The sequence below is a fragment of the Narcine bancroftii genome, chromosome 3 (assembly GCF_036971445.1).
Source record: "Narcine bancroftii isolate sNarBan1 chromosome 3, sNarBan1.hap1, whole genome shotgun sequence".
In the NCBI taxonomy this organism is placed as follows: Eukaryota; Metazoa; Chordata; class Chondrichthyes; order Torpediniformes; family Narcinidae; genus Narcine; species Narcine bancroftii.
The window spans coordinates 278,606,397-278,622,276 of NC_091471.1; the positions used below are offsets into that span (position 1 = coordinate 278,606,397).

General features: G+C 37.0%; 1 protein-coding gene across 5 annotated transcripts in view; it reads right to left on the reverse strand.

The window, feature by feature from the left end:
* drc3 (dynein regulatory complex subunit 3) overlaps positions 1–15,880 on the reverse strand; it is a 74,761-nt gene that overhangs the window by 30,266 nt on the left and 28,615 nt on the right. For all 5 annotated transcript variants that reach the window (XM_069928280.1, XM_069928275.1, XM_069928279.1 and 2 more), the window contains exons 4-7: positions 8,052–8,218; positions 7,761–7,907; positions 3,131–3,250; positions 48–163 (exon numbers count right to left, since the gene is read on the reverse strand). In XM_069928280.1, coding sequence (XP_069784381.1) covers positions 48–163; positions 3,131–3,250; positions 7,761–7,907; positions 8,052–8,218 — 550 coding nt within the window. The remainder of the gene's footprint in view (positions 1–47; positions 164–3,130; positions 3,251–7,760; positions 7,908–8,051; positions 8,219–15,880) is intronic.

Here is a 15,880-nt window from a genome sequence, read left to right on the forward strand (position 1 = left end):
AATGCATTTTTAATGAGCTTAGTACATACATAACAATTGTGAAAGGATATTGTTCCACAAATTCTGACACTCCAGGTAGCAATAAAAGCTTTGATGCTTCAAAATCTTCTGCATACATGCTGTCAAACAGACCAGATCCATTCAGATATTCAACATATGCATCCTAAATACAGAAAGGAATTATTAAAACAAGAAAAACTCTGCATTGCACAAGAGGAACTACAACCCATACTGCAAACAGTTTAACTTGCAGCGAAATGAATAAATAATCACAGTGTATTTTAAATGTTTGCAATTGCATTCTGAGTCATCCTCACAAGTACAATTCCAATGGAATCCTGACATACATAATTCTTTCATTCTAATGTTCATTTTGTGCAAAATTAATATAATTTTAAGTAACATGTAAATTAATCTTATCCATGTTATTTTCCAGTTAGATTTCTCAAGCTACATGGATGAATGGATACCTTTATGTAAAAAAATACTGTTTATTTCAGAGTCTTCTTCCATTTTTACTCTTAGCTTTGAACTTAACAACATAAGAAAGACCCAAAGGAGAAGGTTTGAAATGTGCAAGAAGCAATGTACACTTCACTGACATTGGAGCCAGATACGTTCACCTTCTCATCCAAGATGTCAACATACTAAAGAAACAAATACGAGGCATACTAAAGTTAATATATACAGCCATTTGTTGGGAGGTTTTTTTCATTAACTGAACTGAAATGCATCAGTTATCTTTACATTTAGTCTCACTAAACTACAGTTATTTAGGAATCCATTCTAACCAGTTTACTGCAAGTCAGCAGAATGTACACATGTAAGCAATTCTAACTAACACACAAATAGTTTTCCACCATGTAGAGCGCGTCGAAAGAACCAAAGACTTGTTGATCCAAACCAAGGCTTTTATTAACTAAAAGACTAGAGCGTATCACATGTAGGTCGACCAGTCCAGAATGACCTGGTCTGGCTAGGAGCAAGCCTTTAAGACCTGCCAGTAGGTGTGGCTACGCTCTCAGCCAATCACAGTTATCCTACACTACAATCTGTACAGATACACATTGGTGATAGAATCTGTACTATCACACCCCATAGGCTTTTAAGCCTAGAAATTTGCTAACTTGGCTTTGGACTTGCTTTCAGGGATCATCCAGACCCACATTGGACTAGTCTTCCTTTTCCAGCTTCCACTGACTTATCTGGGTCAGGTATTGTTGTATTTTAATTATTTATTTTTCTCTCTTTTTTTTTTAATTACAAGAGAATGGTCTTGGTTTTTAGTTTTCAGATGAAGAGACCCTTCTTATCCCTATTCAGAGAGCAACTGACATCTGTCAAACTGCAGAAACTGGATAACTTACAAATACTCAACAATTTCTTCGTCAGTAGTGGTATTTTGTATTTTATAAAGAAATAAGTTGGAAGGAAATGATTTTAACAATTTGGATATAATTAGCAATAACATGAAACTGGTGGTGGTATTGTTGATAGTACAAAGTTATAGTCTCAGGTTACAGGACGACAGTGCTCAATTAGTAAGAGCAATGAGAGATGAAATTTAATCCTGATGTGCAAGCCAGTGCAGTTTGGGGAGAGCTAACAAGGAGGCAATGAATGGCAGAGCCCTAGGGAATACTGAGGAACAGTGGGATCCCTGAAAGTGGCAGCAAAGGTAGAAAGGGAGGTGAAGGCAGCAAATGATACTCTCCTTCATTAACCGAGGCATAAAATACAAGATCAGACAGGTTTGTTTTTCCACTTTATAAAACACAGGACCATGCACATTTGTCACACTATAGGGGAGTTGGAATTGTATTGGAGAGAATGCAGAGGAGATTTGCAAGGGTATTGCCTGAAATGGCAGTTTTTGTTATGAGGAGAGTCTGGGTTTGTTTTCCTTGAAATCCAAGAGGCTAAGGATAGAATTATACAAAATTATGAGGTGTCTCAAACTACATGGATTTAAGATAAGTAAGGATCAGAGAAAAATCTCAAATGCATTGCCTGGTATTCTCAAGAATACCAGGCACTCAAGAAATATCCAGAGGAAAGCTTGAATCACCAAGGCACAGGTCACAGAGCTTGTAAATGGTTACTTGATGGTCAGCATGGACATAAGAAGCCAAAGGGCTCTTAGCTTTGAACTTAACAACATAAGAAAGACCCAAAGGAGAAGGTTTGAAATGTGCAAGAAGCAATGTACACTTCACTGACATTGGAGCCAGATATGTTCACCTTCTCATCCAAGATGTCAACATACTAAAGAAACAAATACGAGGCATACTAAAGTTAATATATACAGCCATTTGTGGGGAGGTTTTTTCATTAACTGAACTGAAATGCATCAGCTATCTTTACATCCAGTCTCACTAAACTACAGGTATTTAGGAATCCAGTCTAACCAGTTTACTGCAAGTCAGCAGAATTTTATGACAACAAAATTAATGATGAAACTCAAAATTCAGCTAAAATCCTACCTTTCCTCTGCATTGCAAAACACTTGGTGATATTGAAAGTTTCCTGAGTATTCAATAAAATAATTATTTTATATGGGGAAATACTTTGTAACAAAACAGATTCCAGCTTCCTCACATCTGTCACTGTGGATTTGGCCTGCACTTGTATTTCTGCTAATTGCAAACTTCTTCCTTTTTCCCCTCTCTTGATGATGCTGTACCATGATTGAGTAATCAGATTCCAAAATAACTACTGAATGAGCTTAAATTGGGCATTGATGGGTTGCTTAATTATGGGACGAAGATCTGACCTTGGACAATGCCCACAAACACAAATATGATCTTGTCAAGACTAAAGGGTAGCCAAGTCACATGAGAAAATCACGGACACATAGTAACTGGTGGCATGGCAGCTATTAGAGAGTACAAAGCAAAGCTACACAGCATAGCATGCAATGGCGCAACATTCGCTGATGAGCGAAATACATTTTATGCCTCCAGCAACCCCTCGGAATTCCAACACCCCCAGGTGGGAAGTTTCTTTCTCAGATCCTCTCTAAGCTTCTTACCTCCTAACCCATGCAATGCAACTATTATAATCAATTGAGCTTCTATTAGAGTGAAGACAAGATGGTTGTTTGTGATGCTTTATGGTACAAGAAGTTTACCTTATGTAAAGAGAGCTCTTCTTCTTCCAACCTCATCTTCTCAAGAGATTTAAGTTCTAAATCTTCTTCGTGTGCCAGATTTGCAATAGCACTGTAATGCATTTGTAAAGCCACTTCTTTCTTTAAAAAATAAAAATCAGTTTTATTTATGTCATTTGCAAAGCATTTTTTCCTGTTTTCTTTGTCTCTCCTCAACAGCCATTGTTATTTTCTCAGTACAAGAGGTAGGTAATTGCTTGCAAATTTCTATGATATCATCACGCCAGCTGCCTCCAATATAAAGGAACACATGAACATAAACATTAGAAATAGGGCCCCTCAAATCTGCTTTGTCATTGCATGACATTGTGGTAGAACGGGCTTAAAGTTCATATTTTCATTCCCGTTTACCATGGTAACCTTTCACCTATCACTGATTTTAAAATATTCAAAGATTCACCTTGCACTGTCCTTTCAGAAAGAGAATTCCAAAGACTCAAAACCCTTCATCCCTGTCTTAAGGGTGTGACCCCCTTTGCTTTACAATGATCCCTTATTCTGGATTCTCCTGCAAGAGCAAATATCCTCTCCACCTCAAACCTGTCACGACCCCCTTAGGATCTTACGTGTCATTCTTCTAAACTCCAAAGGATACAAGCCTTGCCTTTCAAATCCTTCTCACAAGACAGCCAATATTTTCCAAGTATTAGTCCAATAAGTCTCATCTGAAGTGCTTCCAAAATTAAATAAGGAGACCATACTATACACAGTATTCAAGCAGTGGTTGCACCACTTAAAACAGAACAAGCTAAAAGAATGATACTGGCATCAAGGAAAAAAGACAAACAAATTACATATAATCCAACAGAGATTAATTAAAATTTTAAGGAATTTTATGAACAATTGTATCAAACTGAGAACGAGAGGGAAAATGATAAAATCGAGGAATTTTTAGCTAAAATTGAACTGCCGAGATTGCAAGAGGAACAAAACAACTAATAAAACCATTTGAAATAGAGGAAGTACAGGATATATTAAAAAAGCTGCTGAACAATAAAACACCAGGATTTCCAATAGAATTTTATAAAATATTTAAAGAGTTATTAATTCCTCCTCTCCTGGAAGTAATGAACCAGATAGAAGAAACACAAAATTTGCCAGATTCATGTAAGACAGCAATAATTACAATAATACCAAAGATGGGGAAGGACCCACTTACACCAGCATCATATAGACCAATATCTCTACTTAACTCAGACTATAAGATAATAGCAAAATTATTAGCAAACAGATTGGCCGATTGTGTACCTAAAATAGTAAAACAAGATCAAACTGGATTTAAGAAAAGACGAACAGCGGACAATGTCTGTAAACTTATTAATCTAATCCACGCAGTTCAAGGAAATAAGAAACCAACAGTGGCTGTTGCTCTAGATGCAGAAAAAGCCTTTGACAGAGTAGAGTGGAATTACTTATTTAAAGTATTACAGAAGTTCAATCTACTAGAAAAATATATAAATTGGATTAAAGCATTGTATGACCGTTGGCGAAGGTAGCAGTAAATGGATATGTATCAAGTCACTTTAAATTAAGTAGGTCAGCAAGACAGGGATGTCCACTATCTGCTTCATTGTTCACCTTAGCAATAGAACCTTTGGCAGAACTGATAATAGAAAATAAAAGGGATAAAAATAAAGGAGAAGGAGTAAAAAATCAGCTTATTTGCAGATGACATCATAGTATACCTAACAGAAGCAGTGGTATCAGTAAAAGAATTACATAAGAAATTGAAGGAATATGGAGAAATATTGGGGTACAAGATCAGCTCAAAGAAAAGTGATGCCAATGAGTAACATAGACTATACATAATTTAAAAAAGAATCACCATTTAAATGGCAAGCACAAGCAATCCGATACCTTAGATAATAACTTAAGCCACTTGCACAAACTAAATTATCAGCCACCAATAAAGAAATTGCAGAAAGACTTAGAACATTGGAAAGAATTACCGCTAACGTTGATAGGGAGGATAAACTGCATTAAAATGAACATGTTCCCAAGGATACAATACTTATTTCAAATGTTACCAATTCCTTTAACTGAAAAATTCTTTAATGAATTAAAGAAAATAATAAGGAAATTCTTGTGGAAAGGGAGGAAACCAAGGGTAGGGTTAGATAAATTAGCAGAGAGGTATAATCAAGGTGGTTTGCAGTAATGAAATTTTAGAAATTATTATAGAGCCGCACAGTTAAGGTATTTATCAGATTTTTACCAGACTGGACTAAGATAGAACTAGATAAAATAGGGGAGAAGGTACTGGAACATATACTTTATAAGTGGGATGAAAAGCTGGTGCAATATAAAAACTCACCAGTACTGCATCATTTACTTAATACATGGAAGAAGATCCACTTAGAAAGGAAAAAAAACGAATTATCAAATACCAAGATTATTAGTGACGCAAAATCCGCTAATCCCTTTTACAATAGACAACGTTTCCTTTAGAGAATGGGAGAGAAAAGGAATCAAAAGTATAGAAAATTGTTTTTTGGGAAATAATTTATTAACATTTGAACAGTTGAAGTACAAATATGGAATAACTCGGTACAATGTTTGCATAATCAATTGAAATCTTATTTAAAGGATAAATTGGGAAAGAGCTTGAGATTACCTGAAGGAAGCAGCTTTGAATATGTAATTACAGACACAATGATAATTAAAAGATTTATAACCAACATGTACAATAAGATGCAAGATAAGAAAATGAAATAAACTATAAACCTAAGCAGAAATGGGAAAAGGATCTAAACATAAAGATAAAAAATGAAATTTGGGAAAAGTTATGTTCTGGAACTATGAAGAATACAATAAACACCAGGTTACGCATGATACAGTATAATTGGTTACACAGGGTATGTATCACTCCTCAAAAATTTAAAAAATGGGATTCAACATTACTGGATAGATGTTTTCGCTGTAAGAAGAAAATGGGAACAACATTACATGCAACTTGGGCATGTATGAAAGTGAATACGTTTTGGGAAGAACTAAATCAGATACTAAATAAAATTACAAAAAATAATATACCAAAAAACCAGAGATATTTCTTTTAAGTAACATAAGAAGTAGAGAATTAGGGCTCAAATTGGATAAAGTGCAAAAATAATTCATTATGATAGCCTATGCATAGCAAAAAAATGTATAATGTCAACTTGGAAAATGGAAGAGAGCATGAGTATACAGCAATGGTGCATGGAAATAAAAAATGTATTCCATTGGAAAAAATAACATAATTAAAAAAATAAAGTCACAATGTTTGAACAAATTTGGGAACCATACATGGAACATTTCAGAGAGAGCTTGCCTACGACCTCCATCCCCTAGAATGAGAATGAAAATGATAAGAAGACAAAACGACTAGATTCAGTGTGTAATAAATAGATGAGGCACTGATTTCTTGTTTATTTTCCTGTGAAGATATTGTTTTATGGTTTTATTGTACTGTATATGTTGAATATTTATGAGTTTTGGAGGGGGGTGGGTATAGAGGAGGGAGGAAAATGGGGAAAAAAAGGGAGGAAAGACCACTGTGTAAATTTAATGAGAAACATTTGTACTTATTTTGGTTGATGTGGTTCATAGTGTGAAAAATAAAAAAATTATTTTAAAAAAAGCAGTGTACCAATGATCTATGTGAATAAAGCCACCTCACTTTTATACGCAGTCAAACGTAACATTGTTAGGGTTCTTAATTACCTGGTGTAACCCTTTTCAAATCATGTACTAGGGCACCCAAAGAACTCAAAGATGATCTCAAATGGCAAATTTCACATTTTCTCACATTTGTGCTCCATTTGCAGATATTTGCCTGTTCACAATCCCTAACTATGCCGCTGTGGCACCCTAAATGTCCTCTTCACAACTTTTTTGTCCAATCTTTGTGAATTCAGCAAATTTAATAACCACCACCTTGTTGCCCTCAACCAAGTCAATTCTATATATTTTATCCAGCATCAACACCTCTCATTACATCTTGTCAATCAAACATCCATATGGCTTAAGAACACTCCCAGTTTAAACTTACAGGAGAATAGCCAGTAGACATAGCTACCAAAGAATGATTCTCATTCTTAGAATTGTCACTCAAATGAGGATTCAGCAGAATGAGGAGGAAGAAAGCTGAGGGCATTGGTGGGAGCTTTAAGCTGCAAATGTTTTTTGAATGCTCAAAGCCTCTTAATAAGCTTGGTTGCGTGAATGAGTAAAAAAATGTGCAAAATTTTCACCAGTGAACGAGGGATATTCTCAAGTCAAATAGACCTCATAACATTTTCTCTGGACAGAAATTAGACTAATTTGGTCAGCATGGGCAATTGGGCCAAAGGAGCTGTTTCAGTGCTGTAGAACTCCATGATTTTTGATGTTAAAAGTTTGAAAACCATGAGATGACTTCTATATATGTTTGGCTGAGAACACTGAACAATTAAATTATCAAATAATATCTTGCTGCAAATTATTCTTTTAATAACTATTCACAGTTACAAAGCTAGGTCTCAAAGTATATTATGTTGAATCTCACAACTTCTTGTGCACACAAATATCACCATAATATTGATTTTTATCCTAATTTACCCTGTTAAATACTTACTGTACTTATATCTATTAATCTGAAGTCCAGGTACATCAGATTAGGCAGAAAGGCAGGAATGTACATACTATACCGCTCATCTTCACTAACAGGATTTCCAGCCAAATTCAGTGTCCGCAGCCTCTTAAATCTTCTTAAATAGATAATCTGGAAGAATAATATTATTATAATATAGAAATTGTAGAGTTCTAAGGTAAAGTAATAGCAAATTATTAAAAAATTTAAAGATAAAATGGACGTCAGTGCAGACATTATGAAAAAGGAGCTCCACTTAAAAATGAAATTGCTTACAGATTCAAGATCACTGATATGATTTTTTCCAATAGAGAAAATTTGCAGGTTCACTAATGACTCCATGTTTTCAAATTTGGAAATTCTGTTGCTGTACAGACTGAGGTCTTCTAGCTTAACCAATTCATCCAGGCCTTCAATCATCTCAATATTGTTAAAGGACAAATCTAGAAGGAAAAAGAGGATTGGTATTTTTGGCAATCATTTGTGCATTCTTTACCAGATTCGGAGCTCAAGCTTTAGTAAGTTTGGGGAGGGGGTAAGTGTATATTATTTTATTAGGTTTTTCCTAACTTAATAGTCAAAGTTAGTAATTTTCACATTTAATCCACTGGCTCTTTTTTTAGTTGAAGCTTGGAGTTGAGGAGGCAAACAAGGTAACCAAAGGAGAGCCCCTATGTAATTAGGATTGTGACTTTTTCCAAATGAGGTCAATTAATTTGCATAGTCAGAGTTGTTTGCGTGTATAGACTATGACCAGAAGACAGAGAAGCAGAAATAGATTATTCAGCCCATCGAGCCTGCCCCACCATTTAATCATGAACCAATTCATTTTCCTGCTCAGTACCACGGCCTGGCCTTCTTCCCATAACCTGTGATGCCCTGGCTAATCAAGAATCAATCTCAAATACAAGAATCAATCTTAAATACACCTTATGACCTGGCCTCCACAATCACCTGTAGCAACAAATCCCACAGATTTACGACCTCTGATGTGAGAAACAAGTTTGGTAGGTACAAGAAACAATGAGTCTGACCACAAGTTGATTGTAACAAAAGACCTTTATTTGCCAATGAGGGAACGTCGCAATAGGGATCACACACATGCTATGCATTCATATTGGATGCAAATCGTACAGGGAATCACTACTCACCATAATCTGTAGAATATAACAGAAAGATGCCAGAACGGTACCCACCACCCGTCGATCAGGTGCAGGTATGGAACCTCGATTAGTTATGAGAGAAAGAAAGTTACAACAATTGATTTATATTCACTACAGGAAGCTCTTCAACCCATCACTGGCACACACCTTGTAATCGACTCTCCATATTATCTATGGCTGGTGACCTGGAGTGAAGGCATCCTCAGGGGAAAAGAGACCCAGCTGCTCCACGTGGTGGGGTTTACACCCCCAGCCGGCGTAGGGGCTGGCTCAGGCATGTCTAAAATAGGACAGGTGTTAAAGGAGTCAGTAGCAAGACTGCCTATCTCGGCTGCACCATTTCATCGGATGCAAGGATCGACAACGAGATAGACAACAGACTCGCCAAGGCAAATAGCGCCTTTGGAAGACTACACAAAAGAATCTGGAAAAACAACCAACTGAAAAACCTCACAAAGATTAGCGTATACAGAGCCGTTGTCATACCCACACTCCTGTTCGGCTCCAAATCATGCATCCTCTACCGGCATCACCTACGGCTCCTAGAACGCTTCCACCAGCATTGTCTCCGCTCCATCCTCAACATCCATTGGAGCGCTTTCATCCCTAACGTCGAAGTACTCGAGATAGCAGAGGTCGACAGCATCGAGTCCACGCTGCTGAAGATCCAACTGCGCTGGGTAGGTCACGTCTCCAGAATGGAGGACCATCGCCTTCCCAAGATCGTGTTATATGGCGAGCTCTCCACTGGCCACCGTGACAGAGGTGCACCAAAGAAGAGGTACAAGGACTGCCTAAAGAAATCTTTTGGTGCCTGCCACATTGACCAACGCCAGTGGGCTGATCTTGCCTCAAATCGTGCATCTTGGTGCCTCACAGTTTGGCGGGCAGCAACCTCCTTTGAAGAAGACCGCAGAGCCCACCTCACTGACAAAAGACAAAGGAGGAAAAAACCCAACATCCAACCCCAACCAATTTTCCCTTACAACCGCTGCAACCGTGTCTGCCTGTCCCGCATCGGACTTGTCAGCCACAAACGAGCCTGCAGCTGACGTGGACATTACCCCTCCATAAATCTTCGTCCGCAAAGCCAAGCCAAAGGAAAGGAAGCAAGACTGTATTCCTTCAAAGGGGCCAATGGCATTGAGTGCTCACTGTGGGTGGTATTTCCCTTGAGTGACAGATGTGATGGCTTTCGATCAGATTTCTGCCAGAGGGGTCACTTGACCATACTACATACAATGACCTGGCCTCCACAATCATCTGTAGCAACAAATCCCACAGATTTACCACCTATGATGTAAGAAACAAGTTTGGTGGGTCAAAAAAACAATGAGTCTGACCATGTTGGTTGTAACAAAAGACCTTAATTCATTCTCTGACTGAAGAAATTCCTATGCATTTCTGTTCTAAGCAGACACCCTTCAATCTTGAAGTTGTGCCCTCTTGTCCTCGACTCTTGCACCATGAGAATCAACCTTTCTACATTGACTCTGACCATGCCTTTCAAATTTGAAATGTTTCAATGAGATTCCACCCCCCCCCCCACCCCATTCTCCTAAATTCCAATGAGTACAGGCCAAGAGCTCCTAATGTGATGACCCTTTCGTTCCTGGAATCATCCTTGTGAACCTCCTTTGAATCTTCTCCAACATCAGTACATATTTTTCTCAAATGAGGAGCTCAAAACTGCTCACAATACTCTAGGTGAGGTCTCACCAGTGCCTTATAAAGTCTCAACATCACATTCCTGCGCATAAATTTTATTCCTCTTGAAATGAATGCCAAGCATAGTATTTGCCTTCTTCATCATTGACTCGGCATGCAAATTTGCCTTCAGGCTATTCTGCACTAGGACACCCAGGTCCCTTTGCATCTGGGCATTTTCAATTTTCTCCCCATTTAAAAAATAGTCTGCCTGTTTATTTTTTCTACCATGCATGATCATACACTTTCCGACATTTTATTTCACTTCGCACTTCTCCTAATCTGTCCAAGCCATTCTGCAGCCTCTGTGTTTCCTCTAAACTACCTGCTCCTCCACCTACTTTCATATCATCTGCTAAACTGGCCATAAAGCCATTCATTCCATCATCCAAATCATTAATATACAAAATAAAAAGAAACAGTCCCAACACTGAATCCTGTGGAACACCACTAGCAACTGACAGCCAATCAGAATATGATCCTTATATCCCAGCTCTCTGCTTCATGCCAATCAGCTAATGCTCTACCCACACTAATATGTTTCCTATTATATCATAGACTCATATCTTGTTAAGTAGCCTCATATGTGGCACCTTGTCAAAGGTCTTTTGAAACTCCAAATAGACAACATCCACTACATCTCCCTTATCCAGCCTGTTTGTCACTTCTTCAAAGAATTCCAATAGATTTGTCAATCAAGATTTTCCCTTGAGGAAATGATGCTGGCCTTGGCTATCCTGTCATGTGTTTGCAAGTACTCTGTAACCTCATCCTTGACAATAGTTTCTAAACTTCCCAACCACTGTTGTCAGGCTTACCAGCTGATAATTTCCTTTTTGCTGCCTCTCTCCCTTCTTGAATAATCAGGTGACATTTGTGATTTTCTGGTCTTCTGGGACCATCCCAGAATCTATTGATTCCTGAAAGGTTATTGCCAATGCCTCGACAAACTCTACCATTACCTCTTTCAGGACCCATCTGATCCGGGGGATTTAGATATTTCAGCTTTCTGAGCACTTTCTCCCTTGAACTAGTAACTGCACTCACATCCCTTCCCTGATACCCTTGGATATCCAGCACATGGCTAGTATTTTCCACAGTGAAAACTGGTGGCTTATTTATTTCCTCTGCAGACTCCCTGTCTCCCATTATTTCTCTAGCATAATTTTCTAGTGGCCCTTTACCTATTCTCACTTTTCGTTTATTCTTTATATACTTGAAGCTTTTTGAATCCTCCTTGATACTATTTGTTAGCCTACTTTCATACTTAAGTCTTTTCCCTCCTTACAAGATTTTTAGTTACCTTCTGTAAGTTTTTTAAACTTTCCAATCCTCTATGCTTCTTTGTATGCCCACTCTTTTGCTTTCATGTTGATTTTGACCCCCCCCCCCCTCCAGTCAGCCACCGTTGTGATATTTTTCATTCAAATATTTCCTCTTTTTTGGTATATATTTATTGTGCACCTTCTCCATTTCTTGCAGAAACTCCATCAATTGCTGCATTTCCGTCTTCCCTAGTAGTGCCCCCTTCCAATCTACTTTAGCCAGTTCCTCTCTCATGTCACTGTAATTTCTTTCTCTCCACTGAAATACCATCACATCTGCTTTACTTTCTCCTTGTTAAATCTCAAATTGAACTCAATCATATTGTGAACAGTGTAGAAGCGAGTTCTCCAGCTTGAATGCCATGTTTCAGAGATGGGGCCTGGTGTGTTTCAGAGAATCGCCACTGTGCATATGCAAGGATTGAAAGTTATATAGATAGCATATTTTTACAGATGGTCCGCCCATAGTTTAGGGAGCACATTCAGAGAAATGATGGGTGACCACCAGCCATGTGAAGGGTGATAGGAAAGTGGTTAGGGTAACTTTAGGGTGCATCTTACTCCAAAACCATTAACTATGTTGGAAAATGGTGGGAATAAATGTATCTCAAGGGAGTCAAGTCACAGCCAAGATCATGACACTATAGGTGGCTTAGCTGCATAAGGGGTTAGAACAAAGGTACAGTGATACGAGACTCAGTAATGAGAGGAATTGTCCGTTCTGTGGCTGTAGAAAGGAATGTGCTGCCACCCTGGGTGTGAGGATCAAGAATACCACAGGACAGTTGCAGGGTTAGGTGTTGTGGTTCAGTAGTATGGTAAAAAGCACCTACTTGTGCTACCTTAACTGTCACTCTACCTCAAGACCACCAAATACTGTCTGCATTACCGACTCAGCAAATGTTTTGCACCACCATCAACTAGGAAAATCTATTTTTCCTTCATTTTATCTCTTTTCATTTAAAAAATTTTCTTCCATGTTGTATACATAATGCAGCACAAGATTTTCATTGCATCTGTACCTTGCACTAATGTATATGACAATAAATTTAATTCAAGAGGTACGACATCCTGGAACAAAAACTTCGAAAACTAGGTAACAAACTAAAGAGAACAAACTCGAGATTATAATCTCTGTGCTACTTCCATCTGATCTATGTCCCACTGTAGCTTTAAACAACATTTTTCACTACAACTCCACCAATTTTTGTAAAGTACAAATTTACTGATCAGACCACCTACATTTTCAGCCAAGTAATTTAAGATTCAAGATTTCTTTATTGTCATGAAATAGTATAAAACATGTAATATTACACTAAATTGCCTTTTTCCTCCATAAGGCAGAGTCGCCATTAGTGTTGCCCTGTGCCCTTACAGCCCTTACAGGCTTCTCCCTACTGCCCTTATGAATTACAATAATAGACTTTATTGCTATATGTATAATATACAAATGCACTGAAATTCTTGCTTGCAAAGAGGTATTTCATTTTTAAAAAAACAATATGCATTAAATTAACATTAGCCATCCTCAAAACTTCTTGTATCTTACTCTTGGCTAATGAAGATACAAAGAGTTCCAGAAATCTCCTCCCTTGGTATACTAAATAAAATTTGCTGGAGGAACTCAGCAGGTTGAGTAGCACCTAAGGAGGCAGAGGGACATGAGGGTTGTGACTCTACAACAGGGCTGGATATAGTGTGAGGAGGTATTAAATGTCTCAGCGCCTTAAAGGTGGATTAATCCCCAGAGTCTGATGAGATGCATTCTAGCCTGCTATAGAGGGAAATGGAGAGATTGCTGGGGCTGTGACAGAGATTATCAAATTTCTATTGGCAACCCTTAATTCAGAAGGGCTGCAGAGATAAATTTGATATGAAGGTTGGAGGAGTTGTGGACAGTGTTACAAGAAGATATATACAGGATGCAGAGTTGGACAGAGAACTGGCAAATGGAGTTCAATCCGAGTAAGTGTGAGGTAATGCATTTTGGAAGGTCAAACTTAAAGGCTAAGTACATGGTTAATATTAAGATACTTTTTAAAAATATTTTTTTGCTTTTTCCATAAATATACATATCAAAATTTTCCATTTACAAATTATATAGATATAAATATATATAACTTTTTCTTACAAAACAAAACAACCCCTTCCCCCTAACTTCCTTCATAGTATAAATCTGTACACCATCAGGGGTTATAGTTGGGTTTAAAAAAGGAAAGTTTCCAATGGGGAGGTCACATATATTTTTATAATAGTAGCACCTTTTAAAAAAAAATATTTGGGCCCCTATATAGTCCAAATATGGTTGCCATATTTGTTTTTTTAGATTGTATGTGATTTATTTCCATAGTGACACAACTGTTTATCTCTGATCCCATCGTGCTATCTGCAGAAGGGAGTCAATCTTCCAAGTAAACACAATACATTTCTTAGCCACAGCTAAAGCTATTTTAACAAATTTTGAATTTAGTTAGTTTATTACTTATTTCAATAAAGTTGCCAAAAATATAAAGCTCCTGGGCATCCACAAAGGCCACCCGTTACCCTTGTTAGTATTTCAGTAATATCCTTCCAGATTAGCATATACTAATGTTCCTATTTTTATTCCACATCTAGAACATATTTCGATATTTCCTCTTTTGATTCATGTAATTTCTGTGGTATGAGGTATAATTTGTGTAGAAAGTTATATTGTACTAATTTGTAATTTGCTTTTATAATAGATATCCTGCTATCCAAACACCAATCAGACCAGCACTTTTCCATTATTGCAACTCCCAATTTTGACTCCCATCTCTCTCTCAATCTCTGTAAATTTGGTTTTCACTTTCATTTGGGAGAGCAAAGTACATCTTAGCTATTAAAATTTAGTTGTGTTTCCCAGCCAAATCGTTCGTTCCATCTCACCAATTTCAGGTGGGGCCAAGTTTGGTCCTCATCTTTCTCTTAAGAACAATCTTAACTGGAGAAAGCAAAAGAATGTCCCATTAGCTACTCCATACTTATTTCTTAATTGTTCAAAAGACATGAGATTCTTCCATATAACAATCATCAATGTATCTTACTCCTTTGTCATACCATGAATTCAATATTTTGTTACCCAGATGTATAGGCGGTAGTACATTTTTACCTGCTTTTTTCCCCTCAATACATTCAATTATTTCTTACCATATTCTAATCATATGTATTAATATAGGAACATTCATTTTTTTTGTTACTGTCTTAACATTCCACATAAATTACATCCTTCATTGTCTCTTCTTTTCTTGAATTCAATCCCATTCGAATCCACGAAGTGGGACTGTTTTCTTCAAAGAAAGATTATAGAAATCTTGCTTGTGCTAATGGATAATACTTCTTAAAATTTAGAAATCTAAGTCCTCCCAATTTATCGTCTCATGTTAACTTTTCAAATGCAATTCTTTGTACTTTGTTATTTCATAGGAATTGTCTTATACAATTATGTAATAATTTAAAGAAATTTTTAGTTAGGACAATAGGCAACGATTGAAAGAGATACTGTAATCTTGGCATTACCTTCATTTTTATACAATTTACTCTTCCTATTAATGTAATTGGCAGAACTTTCCATTTCTGTTGATCTTTTCTATTTTTTTATAGTAGAGGGGTATATTTAAGCTTATATAAATTCTGTAAATAATTATGTAATTATTCCTAAGTATTTAATTCCATCTTTCTTCCATTTAAATCTAATATCTTTTTGGTATCTTTCATAATCAAAATTTTGCAATGGGAATTATCCATATTCACTTTTATCCATATTTATTTTATATCCTGATATTCTTTCATATTTTTCTAATATTGTTTGCAATCTTGTTAAAAGCCCAAAGGACCCCAAAACCCAGCATTCACCAAGACAAATGTTTACTTAAACAAAAGTTGTTTTTAA